Source organism: Sus scrofa, chromosome 12, assembly GCF_000003025.6.
Source record: "Sus scrofa isolate TJ Tabasco breed Duroc chromosome 12, Sscrofa11.1, whole genome shotgun sequence".
NCBI lineage: Eukaryota > Metazoa > Chordata > Mammalia > Artiodactyla > Suidae > Sus > Sus scrofa.
Genome location: NC_010454.4, coordinates 42,836,580 through 42,859,989, shown reverse-complemented (window position 1 = coordinate 42,859,989; position 23,410 = coordinate 42,836,580). Strand labels below are relative to the sequence as shown.

General features: G+C 50.4%; 1 protein-coding gene across 13 annotated transcripts in view; it reads left to right on the top strand.

Annotated features, from left to right (window-relative positions):
• ADAP2 (ArfGAP with dual PH domains 2) overlaps window positions 1-23,410 on the top strand; it is a 46,912-nt gene that overhangs the window by 4,605 nt on the left and 18,897 nt on the right. For 4 of the 13 annotated variants that reach the window (XM_005669057.3, XM_021066056.1, XM_021066055.1 and 1 more), the window contains exons 3-6: window positions 10,974-11,104; window positions 13,271-13,362; window positions 16,184-16,263; window positions 17,288-17,400. In XM_005669057.3, the coding sequence (XP_005669114.1) occupies window positions 13,274-13,362; window positions 16,184-16,263; window positions 17,288-17,400 (282 nt within the window). In that variant the 5' untranslated portion in view covers window positions 10,974-11,104; window positions 13,271-13,273. 13 annotated transcript variants of the gene reach the window in all.

Below are 23,410 nucleotides of genomic sequence, written 5' to 3'. Positions count from 1 at the left end.
TGTGGCTCAGCGAACACGACTAGTATCCATGAGGATTCAGGTTCAATCCCTCCCCTCCCACAGTGGGTTAAGGATCTGGCAGTGCTATGAGCTGTGATGTAGGTGGAAGACGCAGCTTGGATCCAGCGTTGCCGTGGCTGTGGTGCAGGCCAGCAGCTGTAGCTCTGATTGACCCCTAACCCGGAAACCTCCACATGCTGCAGGTTTGGCCTTAAAAAGCAAAACAAAAATAAAACAAAACAAACCACATGAAGTTCTGGACTTCTCTTGTGACCCAGCAGTTCAAGTATCCAGTGTTGTCACTACAGTGGCTTGGGTCACTGCTGTGACACAGGTTCCATCCCTGGCCCGGGAACTTCTACATCCCGTGGGCACAAAAAACCCCTTCAAAACCAACAACAACAAAAAAACCCAAACCCAAAAAAAAGACATGAAATTCTATCAGCCTTACCTGCAAAATGTCTTTTTTTCCCCTCTTCCTTGCTATGGCCACTCAGGCTATCAGAGCCTCTTTGTCTCCACCTGGGCTCTTGCAATCACTTAATTTCCCCCCCCCATCTAATTTCCCAGCTTTCTGTCAGCCTAATCGCCTCCCTGTCCTTCAGACACCCCCTCCCCATCCTGGCTCCCTTGCTGACTAAGCCTCCATCTCCCACCCTGTGGAGGGACCCCACCCTCCTCTCCCAGCTCTTCCTCTCTGCTCACCGCCAGGCACTTTAGTGGCACTGACACCCACATGCTGCCTCTTCTCCTTCCTGATAGATGCTGGTTGGGCAGCTGGCGGTGTCCAGGGAAGGTGAACCAGCTCTGCTGATCCCATTTCCCTGTGCTAGCAATTAAGATAACAGTGGGGCTGCTTCCGCTTGAGGCCTCAGAGGGGAAGATTTTAAACCCTGATAAAGGGTGGGAGTGTCTGCGGGAGGGGAGGGAAGCAGCCACCTCCCCTTTCTTGTGACTCTGATGGTGGGAGGATGAGCTCAGAGGAAAGGCCGTCTCTCCACGGACCAGCAAGAAGTACAGACCCTGACAAAATTGTTTAGCTGCCAGACCAACTCTGAACCCACCTGCCTGCAGACTTGGGTTCAGGGAGGGAATAACTGACATTGTTTAAGCCATTCCTAGAACAGTATTCTGTTATTGGGAGCTCATAAACTTCCTGGTACTCTCACCTCTGCCTGTGGGTCCCTGTCCCTAGGATGCTCGCTCCCCAAATTCTGCTCATCTGTTTAAGGGCCAACGAGGGTGCCGGGAGCCTCCCCATCTCTGGAGCCAGACTTATGACTTCTCTCTCCCTCACAGTACTTACAGACCTGTTTTTTTTTTTTTTTTTTTTTTTTTTGTCTTATTGCTATTTCTTGGGCTGCTCCCGTGGCATATGGAGATTTCCCAGGCTAGGGGTCTAATCGGAGCTGTAGCCACCAGCCTACGCCAGAGCAACAGCAACGCAGGATCCGAGCCGCATCTGTGACCTACACCACAGCTCACGGCAACGCCGGATCGTTAACCCACTGAGCAAGGACAGGGACCGAACCCGCAACCGCATGGTTCCTAGTCGATTCGTTAACCACTGCGCCATGACGGGAACTCCTGACCGTGTGTTTTGGTCTCATTTTTCCCCCCATTTTTTAAAGCTGTACTGAAGTCAAGTTGATTTACAAGGTCGTGATCATTTCTGCTGCACAACGTGACGCAGGTATCCATGGACACACATCCATTCGCTCTCAGATTCTTTGCCCACATAGATTATTGAAGAACATCGGGTAGAGGAGTTCCCTTCATGGCTCAGCGGTTAACAAGCTCATCTAGGATGCATGAGGCTGCAGGTTCCAGCCCTAGCCTTGCTCAGTGGGTTTACTATCTGGCGTTGTCATGACCTGTGGTGTAGGTCGCAGATGCAGCTCCATTTCGACCCCTAGCCTGGGTGTGGGTGTGGTCCTGAAATGCAAAAAAACCAAAAAAATGTATCGGGTAGAATTTTGTGCTATCCAGCAGGTCCCTGTTGGCCAATCACTGCACATACCTGAGTGCGCATGTGCCAATCCCAAACCCCGAGTCCATCCCTCCCCACCACCTGTCCCTTGTCTCCTTATTTGCTTCTGTGTTTTTCTAAGGTGATCTGGAAGCTCCCAACTAGAAGACATCAACAATCCATTCGTAGTGGCAGTGTGAACTAGGGCAAGTGACGTCACCTCTCTGAGCCTCCTCGGATCCCTCAGGAGTGTGTGATTCCAGCCATAATTATATCCCTTCTAATGCCCAGCATGTTGCCTGGCACATATGGGGATTCATTGACTTTAAAAAGTTAATGAAGAGTTCTCATCGTGGCTCAGTGGTTAACCAACCCAGCTTGCATCCATGAGGACTCAGGTTTGATCCCTGGCCTTGCTCAGTGGGTTAAGGATCTGGCGTTGCTGTGAGCTGTGGTGTAGGTCGAAGACCCGGCTCGGATCCCACCTTGCTGTGGCTGTGGCTTAGGCTGGCGGCTACAACTGCAATTTGACCCCTACCCTGGGAAACTCCATGTTTAGCCCAGCAGCTGCATCTCTCATTGGACTCCTAGCCTGGGAACTTCCATGTGCCTCAGGTGCAGCCCTAGAAAGCAAAATAAATAAATAAAAAGAATGAAATAATGCCATTTGTAGCAACATTGAAGGACCTAGAGATTATCATATTCTAGGTATGATAATAAGCCAGAGAAAGACAAATATCATCTGATATCACCCACATGTGGAATCTCTTTTTTCTTTTCTTTTTTTTTTTTTTTTTTTTTTTTTTGTCTTTTTGCCATTTCTAGGGCCGCTTCTGTGGCATATGGAGGTTCCCAGCTAGGGGTCTAATCGGAGTGACAGCTGCTGGCCTACGCCACAGCCACAGCAACTCAGGATCCAAGCCGAGTCTGCAACCTACACCACAGCTCACGGCAATGCCAGATCCTTAACCCACTGAGCAAGGCCAGGGATTGAACCTGCATCCTCACAGTTCCTAGTCAGATTCGTTAACCACTGAGCTATGACGGGAACTCCAACTTGTGGAATCTTAAAAAAGGAGGGGGGGGATACAAATGAACTTACGAAACAGAACAGGAGTTCCCGTTGTGGCTCAGTGGTTAATGAATCCTGCTAGGAACCATGAGGTTGCGGGTTCCATCCTTGGCCTTGCTCAGTGGGTTAAGGATCCGGCGTTGCTGTGAGCTGTGGTGTAGGTTGAAGACTCAGCTCACATCCCACATTGCTGTGGCTGTGGCGTAGGCCAGCAGCTACACCTCCAATTCAACCCCTAGCCTGGGAACCTCCACATGCCATGGGTGTGGCCCAAAAAAGCAAAGATAAAAAGAAAAAACAGAATAGACCCACAGACATAGAAAACTCATGAAGGAATTCCCTTGTGGCACAGTGGGTTGAGGATCCAGTCTGTTGTCCCTGCAGGGGCTCGGGTTGCTGCTGTGGTGCAGGTTCGATCCCTGGCTCAGGAACTTGTGCATGCCAAGGGAGCAGCCAAAAAAGAAAAAAAGAAGTAAACTGAGATATGTATATATAATATGTTTCAGTGTTGGAGCAGGAGTCCATGTATTCTGATTATAGGTTTCAGTTTGTAATATTTTAATCATTTGCCTAATTTAATTGTGTGTAATATTGGAAAAAAAAGTTACATAAAAAAAAAAATCCAGGGAGTTTCAGTTGTATCCCAGTGGAAACGAATCCAACTAATATCCATGAGAGTGTGGGTTCAATTCCTGGCCTTGATCAGTAGGTTAAGGATCTGGCATTGCCATGAGCTGTGGTGTAGGTTGTAGATGTGGCTAGGATCTGGCCTTCATGTGGCTGTGGGTTAGGCCAGTGGCTATAGCCCTGATTGGACCCATAGCCTGGGAACCTCCATATGATGAGGGTGTGGCCCTGAGAAGACAAAAAAAAAGTACAATTTAGTGACATTTAGAACATTTAAAAAGTTGTGCAACCATCAGCACTATCTGGTTCCAGAACATTTCCAACACCCTAAAAAAATAAAAATAAAAAAATAAAAAACCTTGGAGTTCCTGTCGTGGTGCAGTGGTTAACAAATCCGACTAGGAACCATGAGGTTGCGGGTTCGGTCCCTGCCCTTGCTCAGTGGTTAAGGATCCGGCGTTGCCGTGAGCCGTGGTGTAGGTTGCAGACGCAGCTCGGATCCCTCGTTACTGTGGCTCTGGCGTAGGCCGGTGGCTACAGCTCGATTCGACCCCTAGCCTGGGAACCTCCATATGCGGAGGGAAGCGGCTCAAGAAATGGCAAAAAGACAAAATAAAAAAAAAACCTTATATCCTTTTAACAGTCACTCTTAGTACTCCCTCCCCCAGCCCCTGGCAACCACGAGTCTGCTTCCTGTCTGTACGGATTCGCCTGTCTTGCACATTTCACATAAAAGAATCAACCACCATTTTTCAGGCTCAGCACTTGCGACATGCCAAGGGTACAATGATGAAGATGACAATCTGCTCTTAAGGGATAACTTCCTCATGGGATTAAACAGCAAGAAATCATAGTTTTTTGGTTTTGTTTTTTTTTTTTTTTTTTGTCCTTTTAGGGCCACACCTGGGGCACATGGAGCTTCCCAGGCTAGGGGTCAAATTGGAGTTGTAGCCGCCAGCCTACACCACAGCCACAGCCACAGCAATGCCAGATCCGAGGAGCATCTGTGACCTACACCACAGCTCATGGCAATGCTGGATCCTTAACCCACTGATCGAGGCCAGGGATTGAACATGTGTCCTCATGGATACTAGCTAAGATTTGTTTCCGCTGAGCCACAAGAAGAAGGCCAAGAAGTCATAGTTTATCAAATAGTGATGTGACGATTACTGTAATAAAAATGTGAACACTGAGGGAAAACTGATGCGGGAGAGAAGGGGTGCTGCAAGAAGTAAGGTGGAATTTGAGCATGGAGGCAGGAGCTTCGTGGATAATGAGGGCCAGAGTAAGACATGGAGAGTGTGAGCAAGGCACATCAGCAGAGTTAGACAAAGCACATCCCAAGCATGTTACCACCCCAGGGCCTTTGCACTTGGTGTTAACCCCTGAGCCACGATGGGAACTCCTCAGATCTTTATTTTTTAACTTTCAAATCTTTGCTTCAATGTCATCTCCTCAGAGAGGGCATCCTTGACTTCCTTATCAAAATAGCATCTTCCAGGAGTTCCTATCGTGGCTTCTTGGAAACGAATCCAACTAGGAACCAATGAGGTTGCAGGTTGGATCCCTGGCCTTGCCCAATGGGTTAAGGAGCCAGTGTTGCTGTGAACTGTGGTGTAGGTCGCAGATGTGGCCCAGATGTGGTTTGCCCTGTTACGTTGCTGTGGCTGTGGCATAGGCTGGCAGCTGTAGCTCTGATTTGACCCCTAGCCTGGGAACTTCCATATGCCGTGGGTGCAGCCCTGAAAAAGACAAAAGACAATAAATAAATAAATAGCATCTTCCATTCCTCTCAATCCCCTTACTCTGGTTATTTTCCTTGATAGCATTTTCTGTGTCCTCCACTTGATGGGAAGCTGCCCCAAGGCAGAACCCTTTGCTTTGTTTATAGCTATATCCTCAGTACCCATAACGGAACCTGGCATGCAGTCTGTGCCCCATCAATATTTAATGAATACATGAGCAAATGCTTTGGCAGTATGGCAGTGGGGAATCCCTCCGGGCTTTGAGTTGCTTCCTGGTGAAGACAAAGTGATATGAATAGACAAATAAATGGGTTAAATCCATCAGCTGCTTCTGCACGACTCTTTGGCTTGCCCTGTTACATATGCCTGCCTGTCATTTCTTTCCTTCAGAAAGGAAAATGATTTTGTCATCTCAATTCTCTTACTTTATTGCTTATTATTTTTTAGCCATACTCATTTCTTCATTTATTTCACAAGTATTTCTTGAATCCCTGTTCTGTGGCAGGCAGGTGCCAAGGATGCAACAGAGGACACACTGACCTGACTCTGTCTTTGTTGTTGTTGTTTGCTTGTTTGTTTTTTAGAATTTCTGACCTGACGCTGTTTTCACAAAGCTTCGATAAGTGAGTGAGACCAGTGAGCAACTACAGTTAGAATGTGCTCCTTGAAAATGTAGTGTTGGAGTTCCCGCTGTGGTGCAGTAGGCTAAGAATCTGACTGCAGTAGCTTAGATTGCTCTGGAGTCCCAGTTTTGAGCCCCAGCTGGGTGCAGTGGGTTAAAGGATCTGGTGTTGCCACAGCTGCAGGCTCAGTCACAGCTGTGGCTCAGATTCAGTCCCTAGCCTGGGAACTTCCATATGCCACAAGTGCAGTCCTAAAAAAAACAAAGCAAAACAAAGTGAAGTTCCTGTGGTGGCTCAGCAGTAATGAACCCAACAAAGTATCCATGAGGAAGCAGGTTCGATCTCTGGCCCTGCTCAGTGGTATAAGGACCCAGAGTTTCTGTGAGCTGTGGTGTGGGTCGCAGACATGGCTCGGATCTGGCGTTGCAGTGGCTGTGGTGTAGGCTGGCAGCTGCAGCTCCAATTTGACCCCTAGCCTAGGACTTCCATATGCTGCCAGTGCGACCCTAAAAATCAAAAAAAGAAAAAAAAAAAAAAGTCTGTAAACTCTGTACCAGAGTTCCTTCTGTGGTGCAACAGGATCTGTGGTGTCTCGCACCGGTGCTGCAGGTTTGATCCCTAGCCTGGCACAGTGGGTTCAAGGATCTGGGGTTGCCACAGGTAGCAACTGCTGCTTGATCTAATCCCTGACCTGGGAATTTCATATGCTGTGGAGTAGCAAAAAAAAAAAAAAAAAAAAAAAAAAAAAAAAAAAGTCTGTACCTCAGGGTTGTACTGAAGCCTAAGTAAAATAATGCCTGTAAGTGGTCTGACAGTACAGAAATCAGCGAATAAATGGTGGCCATAATTTAGGTGGTATTTTCTTTCTTCTTTCTTGTATTTTTCAAGTTTCCTATCACTATCATTTTGAAAAATCTGTAACTAATAAGCATAAGTCTTTAACATTTCCAAGGGGCTGTGGTCTCTTTTGAGGGGAACTTGAGTCCGTTTCCGGGCTGGGGTTGTGGTTGCAGGCTTTCTTCCAGCCGCGCTGCGGTTGGGTTCAGCTGGACAGACAGTGATCCTGGGAGCAGGGCTGATGTTTGCGCTCTGCTGGACTCTGCAAGCTTTATTTACAGAAGACACTCTATCCAGCAGCTGCTGTACTCACTGAGCCCAGGAGGGAGGCGGCTTGCCCCTGATCCCAGTACTTTGGCGCCTGTTGGTCACGACAGCCTTTGGCACAGAGTTTTCTTTAGGAGCAGCTTCTGGTTCCCCAGCCCAGAGCGGAGCCCGACTTTGATCATGTCTAGTTCCCACGGGGAGCAATGCATCTCTTCTAGTGGTGGAAAGGTTTGGAAATCCCAGTGACAATTGCACAACACTGTGACTGTAACGAATGCCGTTGATTTGGACTCCTTATAAAATGATTTAAATGGCCAATTTTATGGATATTTTGCCACATTTTTTTTTCTTTTTTTGGCCACTCTGCAGCATGTGGGGTTCCCAGGCCAGGGATCAGTCAGCCCTGGCCAGGGTTCAGACCCAAGCTGCAGGTGCATGCACTTGCTGCAATGCCTGGTCAGTCACCCACTGTGCCAGGCAGGAGGTGGAACCTGCATCCCAGCACTACACAGGCAGCAGCAGATCCCCTTGTGCCGCAGTGGCAACTCTGCCACCATTTTTTCGAAAGTGAAAACAAACAAACAAAAAATCCAAGGAGGCTAAAGGGAGACCAGGCATGCCCTGCGGGGTTTCCTGAAATAACATGGGGCTGGCAGACCATGCAGTTGGCCCCTGGTCCCACCCTTGCTTGGCTGTACGACCTTGGGTACCTAAACCTCTCATCCTGAATGAGGATAACATGCTGCCCTCAGGGGACTGTCACGGAGCTCAAATGCGATCCAATGGTGTGGACACTCCCTGCAAACCACTCGATACTTGTTCGTCAGCACCATCCTGCTCTCCCTCCCCTCTCCGCAAAGAAAGAAGGCAAGACCTCCATCAGCAACAAAATATAACAGTACTTTTTTCTTCTTGCCTTGAGGCTTACAATTCTGTTAAATGGAAACCTCCAGCAGTTAGGACGGGAAGAGAGGAAATGAAAGGACCCTCTCAGTCTCTGGCTTCTTGCTGTGAAGGAGATGCTGTTTATTCTCTTGGGTTGGCTTTTGTGGGACCTCCAGGGAGGGGATGCTGAGACTCAAGATGGCAAAGGAGAGCCGCTTGGTGGGACAAAGGCGCCCAAGAACCATCCCAGCATCACAGGGCTCCTGGCATGGGCAGCGGAGAAACGATGTCCCTGGCCCGTCCCTTCTTCTCCGCTCTAGGCCCCCTCGCCTTGCCTTCATACCTTAGGTTGCCTTTCCCATCTTTCTCCTGGGAGATTTATTTCTGTCCCTTTTTTTCATCTGAAGCAGCGGAAATGAATCATCTTTCGGTCTGTTTTGGTAAACAGCCCCACGGCCTCTGACCCCTCTCTGGGCTCTCTCACTGGTTCTTCTGAAGATGTTCCTAGGCTAGGCCTCACCTCCCACAGTCAAGACCCTCCTGGCTGATTATTCTTGGTAATGTCCCCCTCCCCTGGGACCTGGAGGCTTGACCCCCTCCACCCAGGGGAAGATGGGAGGTGACACACAGCATTCCAAGGGATGATCCCATGAGCTGACCAGAGGCGCAGGAGAAGCAAGGGAGCCAGTGTGTTTTGAGGGCTTTGTGTGACTTGTACTGGCTCATCTTAATGACCTGATTAGGTGATCGCTCCACCTTCATTCTACAGAAGAGTCCAAGGCTCGGGGAAGTGAAGGAACTTGCCCAAGGCCACACAGCTGGGAAGTACGGAGCCAAGTTTCAAAGTCTGGATCCCTGGACTTACGCTATCATACCATGCTGCCAGATGTGTTCACATGTGTGTATGCCTGTGTGTTGAACTGGAGATGCTGGCAGGTCAGTTAGAAGATCGGCAGCCCATCAGGATGGAAACTCAAGATCCGTGTGCATTAAGCCTTAGGCAAATGACAGATGGGTGCTTGCCTGCAGAGGGTCTGGCAAGTGTGCACAGTGCGTGTCTTACCAGGAGCCTGTGGGTCACTGACGATGATGTCAAAGAGGGACAGGGATGGGGACCAGGATGGGGATTCATGAAATGCCCAGATTCAAGACCACCTAAGCCCTGCCCCCACCTCCTACTGATGGAACTTCACAGATAAAAGTGCCCAGTGGTGTCCCTGTTGGTGAAACCATTCTTCCTGGGGAACACAGTCATGCACCTATTTATTGGACTTCTAAAAATGTGCAGGTGCTGTTTCTAGGAGCTTTGTGAGATACGGAAATAAAGCTTCTGACATCAAACGCGCGCGCGCGTGTGTGTGTGTGTGTGTGTGTGTGTGTGTGTGTTGGGGGTGGGGGAGGGATTAACATAAATATATAAGTAACTGTGATGCAACGTAGTAGGTAGAAAGTGCTCAGAGCCAAAGGGGTAAATGGATCATATATCAGTCGATATCCTAGCAGGACTGGAAGCTGGGAAGATTACTCCAGGCTAGGTATCAAGGAGGGCTTCCTGAGGAGGTGGCATTTGAATGTCTCTGAGTAGATGTAGGATCTATATCAGGAGAACGCTTGGACAGAAGTTAGATCCTGATTCATTTTCCAAGAACATATGCCCTATGCTCCTTTTATAGAGGTGGAAACTGAGGCCCAGAGAGGTTGGCCGGGTTGTCCATAGTCACGAAACTAGCCAGTGGTGGACCAGAATTTGATCTCGGGCTAGGGCGAGCGACTCCGAGCGCCGCGCGCGCGCTGGGGTGGCTCCCGGCCAGGTGTTTGCCTTAGGCAGGAGCGCAGTCCCCCTAAGCAGCACGCGCCAGGGGCGGGGCGGTAAGTCCAGGAGGGGCGGGGCTTAAAGTCCGGGGGGGCGGAGCTGACGGCGCCGGCGGGCTGGCGGCACTCGGACTGCGTCCAGCTCCACCTGCGGGCCGGCGCGCAGGCCATGGGCCGCCTCAGGCCGAGGGACCAGCAGGCTGAGCCCTGCTGAGCCCGCCGGGCCGGCCATGGGCGACCGCGAGCGCAACAAGAAGCGGCTACTGGAGCTGCTGCAGGCGGCAGGCACCGGCAACGCGCACTGCGCGGACTGGGGGCGGCGGGTAAGGGCGCGACGGCGCGTGCAGACCGGAACTCTGGGCCGAACCCCAGCCCGCCCGCCCCCTCCCCTCCCTCCAGACCCGGGTCGGTCCCCGACCCCCGCTTGCCTCGCGCGCATCATCCTTATGACACCTTCGTATCCAAGCCCGCGACCGCTCTTTCCTTGTCCCATGCGGCGCCCACTTGAACCCAGGCCCCCTGACCTCCCCACTCTGGACCTCGACACTCGATCTGACCATTCTGCTCACCTCCCCCACCAGACCCCTTGCCCACCCGGACCTCGGTGCTTGACATCTCTTTTCCGGACCCAGCCACTTCTCACACTCTAGGACCCACACATCCCACACTCCGGGGGTCCCAGACTCCGGGTCCGCTCCCTGCGTCCTCCCGCGTTCCTGCTCCACGGCGCTCCGACCCTTTGGGCGCGGAGGCACCCTGACTCGAACCTCCTCACCTGCAGTTCCCCAGCCAGGCGCCTCGGTGCGGGTCCTTCCCTCCACGCTCTCCTCTCGGTTCCTCAGAGTCTTGTCACTTCCACATCGCGCCCACCTCAGCCGCTCGCCCCCATCCCCGGGACTCTCCAAGATCTTCATCCTGGCCGCCGTCGCGCCAGGGCCAGTGGGCTGTGGCCAGAGGGTTTCATGCTGGTATCTTAGTTCACCTATGTCAGGGAGACCAGGAGAGAAGCATGGAGTGAGCTGGACGCCACCCCGGGCTAACGGCCAAGCCCTGCCCCTCCCAGCTCCCCCGGGCCCAGCGCTGGTTTCCTCACCCAGCTCTCCATCCAGCTCCCCTCCTGCCCTTTCGCCCCGCAGATCCCGACTGGGCCTCTTACAAGCTGGGCATCTTCATCTGTCTGAACTGCTCCGGAGTCCACCGCAACTTCCCAGACATCAGCAAAGTGAAATCCGTGAGACTTGACTTCTGGGACGACAGTATTGTGGAGGTAGCAAGGGGCGCTCGTGGAGAGCCTTGGAACAGCAGATCTGGGGTGAAGGTGGTGGGCAGGGCACTTCCATTCTGTGGGGAAGGAAACTGAAGCCTGGAGAGGGGCAATAGGAAGTCAATTAGAGTTGCCTTAAACACAGGCCCTGAGTTCAAACGCTAGCTCCATTGCTTGTTTGCTTACAAGCTGTGAGGCCGGAGCCTGCTGCTTAATGTTAGTTGTGGACCCTCGGTTTCCACATCTGTGCTGGAAAGATAGCACTTCACCTTCACAGGGCCGCCGTAAGAATTAAATGTAGGCTCAATGCAGGTGCAGAGTCAGTAGTCAGTGAACACCTGCCTTTCTCATTGGCTGAAGTCCTGGACTGGAACAGAAGTGACCTGATTCGTGGTCCATAGTCTCCCTCCAGTCCCCCTGGCCACGGAGGGGACCACTTTGCTTTCCTGACCCACAGAGATGGCAAACATCTGCAGGCTAGATGATGGTTTCATTCCGGCCAGAAGACTTTCAGAGAACAGGCAGCTCTAAACAGTGCTGGCTTGCTGAGGGTTTCGAGGACTCTTAAGGAAGCAGACTCATGTTTACTGAGTGCCCATGTGTGCTAGGCACTGTGCCAGACCACTGGGCTAGATGCCTTACTCAGTGCCTTCAAGACGTTTACTACTGTAAGCCTAGCCTACCTCTGCGGGGCCTTAGGAGAGAGCAGTGAACAAGATAAAGTCTCTGCCCACATGAAGCGTACCTTCTAGTACAGGAGAAAGACAGGAAACCAGCACATACACCTGAAGGTCATTTCTTTGCGCCTCACTCCCCCCGCCGCCCACATCGTTTTCATTGGCAGGTGACATTCCTGAGGCTCGGGGGCGGGGGGGGGGTTAGGTATTGTCCATGGGTCACTCAGTGAATAAATGGCACAGTTGGAACGTGAACCCTGTTTGTTGGGATCCAAAGACCATGCAAGTCCTGCACCACAGACCAGCAGCCCCTGGAGAAGGGGAGGATTGAGCTCATTTTATCCAAAGGACATAGATTAAAACCTAATTTTTTTTCCCCACACGTGTCCTCACCCCAGATATGCCACTGCTATTACTGAGTGCTCACTGTTGGTCAGGGCTGCTCCTGGCACATCTGCCTCTGGGTCTCTCGGGTGCCAAAAGGCCCTATGATCTTCCTCACCTGTGTACTCTATGGGGTGAGCACTGAACCTCTTCCATCCTCCAGCTCCATCTGTCTCTTGAGGACTTTCAGGGACTCTACTGCCCATGGGCCCGGCCACCTGTGGAGGGGGTGGGAGAAAGAACATGAGCTTTGGAGTTAGGTCTGGGTTCAAATCCCAGCTCTCCACTTACTAGCTGTGTCATCTGAGGTAAGTCACCCAACCTCTCTGAGCCTCAGTGTCCTCGCCTTTAGTTATTTTCTTGTTTTATTTTGTTTTTTAATAATTAAAAAATATTTTATTATAGTCAATTTTCAATGTTCTGTCAGTTTCCACTGCACAGCAAAGTGACCCAGCTGTACATCCATATACATTCTTTTTTTTCTGCATTCTCCTCCGTCGCAAGTGGTCAGATGTAGGAGTTCCCATCGTGGCTCAGTATAAACGAATCTGACTAGGAACCATGAGGTTTCAGGTTCAATCCCTGGCCCCGCTCAGTGGGTTCAAGATCCAGCGTTGCCATGAGCCATGGTGTAGGTTGCAGATGTGGCTCAGATCTGGCATTGCTGTGGCTGTGGCGTAGGCTGGCAGCTGTAGCTTCAATTAGACCCCTAGCCTGGGAACCTCCACATGCCATGGGTGCAGCCCTAAAAAGCAAACAAAACAAAACAAGTGATGCGATATAGTTCCCTGTGCTATACAGTGGAATCTAGCATCCTTGCCTGTAAATTGGGGACAGCATCACCTTAGTTAGGAGGAGCAAATGAACAAAGGGTTGAGAGCTGTAAAGTACTCTGCCTGCATGGGGCATGGTTGTTACAGCACCTCGTTGTGCCAAGCTGGGGCTTCCCAGCCTCTCGGGGGGTGGGGGGAACATGTCAGACTCCAGAGGGAGTGTCTCCTGACTCAGCCTCAGAGCCATTGAGAACAATAGCCTTCTGGTTAGACCATGGTTTCATTTCACCATTTTTCAAGTTCTAACGTTACCCCAAATTGCTGTTGTCTTGCAGTTTATGACTCGCAATGGGAACCTCCGAGTGAAGGCCAAGTATGAAGCCAGAGTCCCTGCTTTCTACTATGTCCCCCAGGCCAACGACTGCTTGTGAGTGCGTGATTTCCTGGCCTCTCACCCTCCCCCCTCTCCCCCTTCTCAGGCGCCTTTGCCTGTCTCTCCCAAGGACCTGCCCAGCAGGTGGAGCCAGGAAAGCCTTGGTTCTGTCCTGGAGGACACACCCAGACCCGGCGTAAGCCCCTCTCTGTCTTCACAGCTAGGGTTGTCATGTCCCCTCTCGGACTCAGTTTCCACAGCTGTGAAATGGGATATTTTCTTTAGGATCTGTCCCTTGGCCTTGATGTTCTCATAGCCTACAGGTGATGACTAACTTAACTGAGAAGAGGAAAGCTGGTATTTTAGCTGAACAAAGGTGTTCTAGCTTCTTTCTACGGTGTCTCGTGCCTAGGCTGTCCCGCCTGAGCTGCTCCAAGGCAGCTTCTTAGGCTCCACATCCCAAAACACTGAACATAAAAATAATAGTAGCTACTAGTATTTATTGAGCTTTGCCTACGTCCCAGGCCCTGTGCTAAATGCTTGTGTGCGTTAATTTTGCTCTCAACAACCTTATGAGATAAATACTGCCATTACACCCCTGGTGTAGGTGAAAATCCTGAGGCTTGTAGAGGCAGAGCTGGGACTAGGCCATCTGACACCAGGGCCTGCGTGGCTGCACCACAGCACCGGGAAAATCCAACATGCTGGGAGTGCAGGCCATGGACCTGCAGGAGGGTTCAGATCCCTAGGCAGTGAGGGGTCAAGGTGACACTGGTATCTAGTGAGCCCTCTGCAAGACTGACTGCCTGAGTCTGAGCCTCCCTCCTGGGGACTCAGCCTCACTGCCAAGGCTACGAGAGACAGAGCCTTGTATGAATGGGGAGAAGGTCACCCTCTGGCAGACACACCCTCCTGGGGGCGTGGCTTATGGGAAGCTGGCTGCATTTCTAGCCTCAGCAGGATGCTTTGGGGGCAGTGCACAAACTATACCAGCATACCTGGTGTCCTGCAATTTCCCAGTATTTAAACCACCCAGGGGCCACTGATGCAGCATGGAGTGGCAGGGCAGGCACAGCTTGCAAATCAGGAGACCCCAGTGTGGCTTCCCGACTCTACCACTCTCAAGCTGTGAAAAGGTAGACAAGTGAGCACATCTTTCTGCATTGCGGCATCTTCATCTTTGAACTGCAGATAGTGAGTGATGCCTATAGCGTAGCACGGTGGTGGAGATTAAGTGAGATAACTTACGTGTAAAACCTCTCACAGGACACCCCTCAAGCCAGTTTTAATCCATTTCTGTGTCTGCTTTGGGATACCGGCTGGTCCCAGTTGAAGGATGTACCAGGCTTCATTTGAGATGGCCTGGCTCCTTTTGCCTCACCGCTGTCACTCAGCCCTTTGCTCTGAGGGGAAAGGGACAGGCAGGTGGTGAGCCCCCACTAAGCTCTAGGCCCTCTGCCCGCGCTACATAGACCCTCCTTGTCCTGACTCCAACAGCCGTGTACTTTAACCCCTTTTGGCTGAGCACTACTGGCCTCCATCCCCAATTCTAAAAGTCCCCTGAATTCTCCACTTCCAGGACCTCTGCCTCCAGTCCCTCTCTCAGCTCTGATCCTGTGGCTCAGGGTTCCTGGTGTCCCGGGGGCGAGAGTCGTGCATTCGGAAAGGCTCTTGACTGTACACAACAGAAACCTCGTTTAAACGCGCTTAGGCAAAAGGAGATGTTTCTGGGGTCTGGGGATCAGACCACAGGAAGGGCAGAGGTAGAGCCATGCTCGGGAAGGTCAGGGCCGGGGCTCCCGCACTGTCAAGTCTCTCCGGCTCCCATTCCTGCCTCTTTCAGCCAGGCTGCCTTCGTGGAGCTGGGAGCAAGGTCACGTCCAAGTTCCCAGCTCCAGCTCCCAGCTCGACTCCAAAGAGGGCTTCCAATCCATCTCTTTTAGTTTTGCTCTTTTTGTTTCTCACAGCCCAGGGCAGACTCTGATTGATGGGTCTGGGCCAGGTCTTCCATTCTAGGTCATTCCCTGTGGCTGTGGGATGAAGTCAAATAAACCTTAGAACATTTGCCTGGAAAAGGCAACTGGGAACCAGACAATTGAAATGGAGTCCACTCTGGGCTGCATGGGTTTTCTGTGGGGGGTCGTGAATGACAATATCTGGTTGGGCTAAGATCAAACACCTACTGTGTGTTCAGCATGGTTCTAGGCCCTTCGTATTCATTTAAACCTCTCAACAACCTCAAGGGGTAGGTAGGTAAAATATTTGGCGTAATCCCCGAGATCAGAGGAGTTAAGTAACTGGCTCTTGATCACACAGTGGATAAATGGTAGCATGCGGCTGGGTCCCAGGTGGTCAGACCCAAGACCACTGCTCTGTCCAGTGTAGCATGCCCAGATCTCACGGGTGGGCTACAGGAGGAGGCTCAGGTACTCTCCTGGCTTAAGCTCATGAAAATGCAGGAGGGTGTGGCAGAGCAGATGGCAAGGGAGCTGGTATCAGTCTCATTGCCCTAGAGGCTGAGGCCGAGGTTGGAATAGCACAGTGGTTTGCCTATTGCCCGCTGGGGGAGATAGTTGCCCCTGGAGAGACCATGTCTGAAGACATTTGTGGTTGGCACAACTTGGGAGGGGAGAGATGCATCTGGGGCAGAGACCAGAGCTACTGCTAAAATCCTACACAGCACAGGACAGCCCCCCAACACAAAGAATTACCCGGTCCAAAATGTTAATGGTACCCAAGCAGAGAAACCCTGGCCAGCCTGAGCAGGCAGAGAGGAACCACCACGAGGCTCCCATCCTCAGCTGCCGGTTCTCAGAAAGTTGCGGTGGGAAGACAATGCATCAGACCCAGCCGACTAATGATGCTTTCTTTTTAGGGTCTTAAAGGAACAATGGATTCGAGCTAAGTATGAGAGACAGGAATTTATGGCTGATGGGAAAATCATCTCGCCCCCAGGTAAAGTTATTTTCATCGTCTTTTGAGGTCTAGTTTGATGAGATCTAGAAAACAAAGTGCCTGAGTATCAGGAACAAGCTCAGCAGAGAGATACCTACCACCCTTGCTCTGGCCACAGAGGCCAAGATGTGGGTTCTTCTCCCTCTGAAATAGCAACATGTCAGCTGGTGGGGTTTTATGGTCTGAGTGGCCGAGAAGTGTATTTGTCTCAGGTCCTTGCAGGGCCATAGGGTGTATAGAGTCTGAGTAGAAATTTCAAAAAGACACCCACTGGGCAGGCTAGGTAGCAGTAGACACCCCACTTCTGGCTAATGCAGCCCCTGCTGTGGCACAAGTCTTGGAAGGTACATGGGCTGGATTTTGCCTCCCTTCCCACCTTGGGACAGGGCGCAACATCATCAGTGGCCCTGGACCTGTGGTAGTTTCTGGCTGCTTCTCTGAATCCAAGTTGGCACTGACTTGAGAACAAAGTGTACAAAGCTGCTCTTTGAGGACCAGAGGCAGCCAGTGCTTAACTCTTTATTTTTTGGCTGTTCCCAGGGCATTTGGAAGTTGCTAGACCAGGGGTCGCACTTGCACCACAGCAGTGACCCAAGCCACAGTGGTGATAAAGCTGGATCCTTTACCCCTGGACGCCAGGGAACTCCAGTGGTTAACCTTTTATCTGCCAGGAGCACAGAGTATTCCTGTATCAGCAGAAGCCTGGAGCTTGTTCATTATTCCCACAGTCTGCAGAGTTTTGCCTCTTTCAGGACCAGTCCAGTTTCTCAGTACTTAGCCTCGTTAAGGGTCTCCTATGTCTTCTTAGGAAACAGCCAAGAAAAAAGTTGGGGGGAGCCCACCTGAAATTGTGCAGCATTTCAGATTCAGCCCCTGATCCTGCTGCAGCTGAAATAGCTAAGTTAGAGTTGAGACGTTTCAGACGCAGGTGGAAGTTTCATTCCACCCCTGAGGTGCAGGGCTCGTGAGTTGCTTATCCGTCTTAAAGCCTTGGATGTTCACTCTTTCTCACCTTTGGTGGAAGGTAACCGAGAAGGGTTCCTGTGGAAGCGGGGCAGGGACAACGCACAGTTCCTGCGAAGGAGGTTTGTCCTCCTGGCAAGAGAAGGCCTCCTGAAGTACTATACTAAAGAAGAGGTAAGAGGCCCAGTCGTGAGGGGTCCCCTCCCCAAGCGCTGGCTGTCACCCCACTGAGCTCTACATAGTGATCCAAGGTGCCTGGACTGTGGATGTTCTCAGCCACTGAGACTTGGGTACCACACTCGGCTACTTTTCCTTATTACACAGTCCATCCAGTCCACTAAAAACCACATGTCCTCTTCACCTAGATGGGTTCACACTGGTCCATGATTAAGCCTATGGCAATCACTTGATTTTACTCCCTTTTTCCCCCCTTTTTGGTCTTTTTAGGGTCACACCCATGGTATATGGAATTTCCCAGAGCAGGAGTCAATTGGAGCTGTAGCTGCTGGCCTATACCATAGCACAGCAATGCCAGATCCAAGCCACGACGGCGACCTATGCTGAGGCTTGCAGCAATGCCAGATCCTTAACCCACTGATGGGGCCAGGGATCGAACCTGCACCCTCATGGGTACTCAGTGGGTTCTTAATGCACTGAGCCACAACGGGAACTCAGATTTTAGTCCATTTATTCATGCACTCAAGAAATATGTATTAATAGAGTTCCTGATGGCTCACTGGGTTAAGATCCTGATGTTGTGACTGCTTGGTGTGGGTTCTATCCCTAGCCCTGGAATGCCTGCATGCTGAGGGCACAGCAAAAAAAAAAAAAAAGTTTGTTGAGCACCTACTATGCTAGACCTTATTCCAGGCATTGGACACAGCAATGAACTAAGCTCCTGTTCTCATGGAGCATCCATTCTAGTGGATAAAGAGTGGTGGTGACCAAAGCATCATCCATCCATAGTCTATCCAGTGGCAATAAGTTCTATGAAATAAAATATAAGAAAAAAAAATGGAGTTCCTAGCCTCGCTCAGTGGGTTAAGGATCCAGCATTGCCATGAGCTGTGTTGTAAGTTGCAGATGAGGCTTCAATCCTGTGTGGCTGTGGCTGTGGTGTAGGCCAGCAGCTATAGCTCCGATTAGACCCCTAGCCTGGGAACCTCCATATGTCACGGTGTAGCCCTAAAAAAGCAAATACATAAATAAATAAAAGAGGGTGAAGGGTTTGAACATGATGGGAGCCTGGGGGTGGGGAGGCGCTACCTCAAGTGGTCAGGGGAGGCCTCTCTGATGACATTTGAGCAGAGGACTAGGTGAATGTGAGTGAGTTATGTGGCTACACGGGGGAGGGGTCAAAGAAGCAGAGGGAACGGTATGTGCAGAAGCCCTGAGCAGGTCATGGGTGCTGATTAGAAAAGACAACCCGGAGTTTCTGTCATGGCTCAGCAGGTGGAGAGCTGACACAGCATCCACGAGGATGTGGGTGTGACCCCCGGCTTTGCTCAGTGGGTTAAGGATCTCATTACCGAAAGCGGCTGCCTAGGTCACAGATGTGCAGATGTGGCTCAGGTCTTTCATTGCTGTGGCTGCGATGTAGGCTGGCAACTGCAGCTCCAATTCAGCCCTTCCATATGCCACAGGTTCGGCCCTAAAAAGAAGGAAAAAAAAAAAAAATAGAAGATAACCCTTCCAAGAAGGTACACTCCTGGTCCCTATCTAGGCAAGCAGAAGAAGCCTGTGAAACTGTACTCCCTCTCAGGAGGGATTCGAACCCAGCCAACACTCAGATCGGGACTCACACCCGCAGTCTGGGACTTGAACCCACCTGCACCTCAGACTGGGACTTGAACTCACACCTGACTAAGGAGGGGACTTGAACACACTGTCTTCTACTTAAAACCACTCGCCTGGTGTCAGAACTTAGAGGTACACGCTGTCAGGACTCAGGTTCTTTTGCCTTGTGGCGGAAAGAATTCAGCGGGAGGCAAAGTGACAGGCAAAGGGCGAGCTGATTCATGTAGGACACGTGTGAGAAACACAAGCAGGCTGGCACAGGAAGGCGGCAGCGCTGAGAACAGAGGGCCACATTTTTATCATCAGAGAAGAAGGGGGCAGGGAGAAGACCACCCTCTTCCTCATTTTTGGGTGGACGTCAAGGTCCGCATCAGTAGTTCCTCTTTGATCCTACGCAGTTTAACCAGGACCGTCGTGTCGCTATTTACGTCGGAGGTGTATTAGCAGAAGGGCAGTGACATACACTCAAATACGGTCATTCATCTCAGTTTTAGTATAATGTCCCCTTTTACCTCGTTTTTCTCCATTCCACCTGTATTTCTGTCTTGCTACATGCAGCAATTCTACTCTTCAAGGACTGTTAACTCCCTGACTTCATGAAATAAGATTCAGACCCTGTATCTATTGTCTTGTGGGTTTTTTGTTTTTTGTGGTTTTCTTTTTTTTTTTTTTTTTTTTTTGGTCTTTTTAAGGCTGGATCTTTAACTCGCTGAGCAAGCCAGGGATCGAACCCGCAACCTCATGGTTTCTGGTTGGATTTGTTAACCACCGCACCATGATGGGAACTCCGAGAACATTTTCAATACCCCTCAGAAACGCCCCCACACGTGTCGGCACTAATCCTCCGGTCCACTCCCTTCCCTCAGCCCTGGGCAACCATTCATCTCCTTCTGTCTATAGGTTCGCCTATTCTGGGCATTTCATCTAAATGGAAACGTGCACTACTTGGCCTTTTGTAACAGGCTCCCATTAGTTAGCATTATGCTCTTAAGGTCTGTTCAGTGGCAGCATGTCTAAGTGTTTCATTTCTTTTCATTTCCAAGTAATAGTCCGCTGAACAGATGTGCCACATTCAATGTATTCATTCATCAGTTGATGGGCAGTTGGGTTGCTTCCACTTTTTGGCTCGTGTGAATAATGCGACTGTGACCATTCATGTACAAGTTTTCGTGGGAATCGATGTTTCCCTTTTGCTTAGGCAATGCCACCTACGAGTGGAATTGCTGAATCATATGGGAACCCTAGGTTCAGTCTTTGACGAATTTTCCAAAGGGGCTGCACCCTTCTGCAATCTCCCCACGAACAATGAGGGTTCCAATTTCTCCACATCCTCACCAACATTTGCAATCTGCCTTTTCGTTTATAGCCATCTTAGTGGGTCTGAGGTGATATCTCATTGTGATTTCCCTTGGTATTTGCTCCGTGGCTAGTGATGCTGCAGGTCTTCTCAGGTACTTACTGGCCATTTGTACATCGTCTTTATGGAAACGTCTATTCGCATCCCCTCCCCGTATTTTAATTAGGTTATTTGTCTATTATTGAGGTGTCATAGTTCTTTATATAGTCTATATATAATTTCCTTACTGGATATGTTATTTACAAAAAATTTAGGCATTTGGATTTTACTCTGCTCTTGGAAAGCCACAGGAGGGTTTTAAGCAGAGAAGTGGTTATGCTTTGACTACAACTTTTTAAGAAGGGCACTCTGGCTGCTGCGGGGTTGAGGGTAGGGCAGGGAGAGGCAAGAGTGGAAGCGGAGAAGCCAGTTAGGGAGCTACTGGGAGTTCCTGTTGTGGCTCAGTGGGTTAAGAACCTGGCTAGTATCCATGAGGATTCAGGTTTGATCCCTGACTTCTCTCAGTGGGTTAAGAATCCAGCATTGGAGTTCCCGTTGTGGCTCAGTGGTTAACAAACCCAACTAGCATCCATGAGGACAAGGGTTCATTCCTTGGCCTTGCTCGGGAGGTTAAGGATCCGGTGTTGCCGTGAGCTGTGGTGTGGGTAACAGATGCGGCTCGGATCTGGCATTGCTGTGGCTGTGGTGTAGGCCAGCAGCTACAGCTCTGATTCAACCCCTAGCCTGGGAAACTCCATATGTCTTGGGTGCAGCCCTTAAAAGACAAAAGGCAAAAAAAGAAAAGAAAAGAATCCACCACTGCCTCAAGCTGTGGCCTAGGTGGCAGATGAGGCCCAGATCTGGTCTTGCTGTGCTGTGGCATAGGCTGTCAATGCAGCTCTGATTAGATCCCTAGCCCAGGAACTTCCGTATGCCGTGGGTGTGGCCCCCAAAATAAAGTTAAATAAATAAATACATAAATAAATAGGAAGCTGCTGCAATAATCCAGGCGAGGAGCAATGGGTTAGACCAGGATAATGGCGAAGGAGGTCAACTTAGAAGTGGTCAGATTTTGCATGTATTTTGGAAGCAGAGCCAAGGCGATCTACCAAGGGATTGGTCATGGGGTGTGAAAGAGAAATCAAGAATGGTTCCCAGGAGTTCCCGTTGTGGTGCAGCGGCAACAAATCCAACTAGGATCCATGAGGATGCAGGTTTGATCCCTGGCCTCGCTCAGTAGGTTAAGGATCCAGTGTTGCCATGAGCTGTGGTGTAGGTCACACACTTGCCTTGGATCTGGTGTGGCTGTGGCTGTGGTGTAGGCTGGCAGCTGCAGCTCTGTTGCTACCCCTAGCCTGGGAACTTCCATATGCTATGGGTGTGGCCCTAAGAAGGAAAAAAAAAAAAAAACCAGTTCCCAGATTTTTGGGTTTCACAACTGCTGGAAGGGTGGATTTGTCATTTGCTGAGATGGCAAAGTCTCAGCTCCCTAAGGGGATGATCAAGAGTCCTTTTTCATTTGAGATGCTCATTAGTCATCCAAGTAGAGACTGAGAAGGAAGTTGGATGTATGAGTCTAGGGGTCTGGGGCGAGTTTGGAGCTGGAGTCATCAGCATGTAGACTGGTTTAGCAACAGGACCGGCTGGAATCACATAGGCAGGGAGTGAGGGTGGATGAAAAAAGATGTCCCAGCACTGAGTATTGCAGTTTTCTGTTGCCAAATGACCCGCCACCCTAAAACGTAGTGGCTTAAAATGTCAGTTTCTCCTTTCTTACAATCCACGGGCCAGGAATTTGGGCAGGCCGTGGCTGCTCCAGTGTACTCCACGAGGCATCAGCTGGGCCACTCCCTCTGCCCCATTTTCCTGGCGGTCGGGCTGGGCTAGAGGGCCGGGGACGCCCTCACTCACACGTCTGGTGCGTTGACATCCTCCCTGTGGTGTCTCTCTCTCCACGCGGCTGTTGCACATTCAGGCGTCCAGCTCAAGCTTTCTTACCACATGGCGGCCGGCTTGCCCCCAGGCAAATGAGGATGCTGCCAGGGCTCTTCAAGGTGAGGCCAGGAACTGCCTTCTGTTGTCAAAGCAAGTCACACAGCCAGCCCCAGTTCAAGGGGAAGGGAAAATAGATGCCACCTCTTTGTGGGTAGACTGCCCTGTGCATACTAGGAGGGGAGGAACTGGAGAGAGCCATCTTTGGAGATTATCTACCACACTGAGCCCCGGGATATTCCAATATTTAGAAAACCGAGGAGTTTCTGTGGTGGCGAAGTGGTTAATGAATCCGACTAGGAACCATGAGGTTCCGGGTTCAATCCCTGCCCTTGTTCAGTGGGTTAAGGACCCGGTGTTGCTATGAGCTGTGGTGTAGGTCACAGATGTGGCTCGGATCCTGTGCTGCTGTGGCTCTGGCGTAGGGCAGCAGCTATAGCTGAGATTCGACCCCTAGCCTGGGAACCTCCATATGCCGAGGGAGTGGCCCAAGAAATGGCAAAAAGACAAAAAAAAAAAAAAAGAAAAGAAAACCGATAGATGAGAAGTTTCCAGTAAAGAGAATATGAAGGAGCAGCCAGGAAGGACAAGCTCTGAGCACTCTAGCCTTCATCTCACTCCATTTCCTACATGTAGAAATTGCCATTTATTTCCCCTCTTGCTTTCCTGGATGGATCAGAGCCATCCCAGAAGATCCGTTCAGTGTGGCCACAGTCTGGGGCCAGGTGAAAATGATAGGGGGGTGTCCCCACTGTGGCTCACAGATGTATACCAGGGACACAGGCTGACTGCAGCAAAAAAAAAAAAAAAAAAAAAATCAGAAATGACCTCAACATCTGTCCATAGGAAAATAGATTGATAACTTTTGGTGTAGTTATCAACAAGAGCCAAGTAGATTGGTCTATCTTGAAATGGATAGAACTAAAAAAACATAAGGTTGAGTGACCAAATCAAGATGTAGAGTGATCCCTATAATATGATACCCAACACCATTTACATATATAAATTAAAGCACATGAAACAATAGTGTGTATTGTTCATGGGTATGTGTATGTGTCT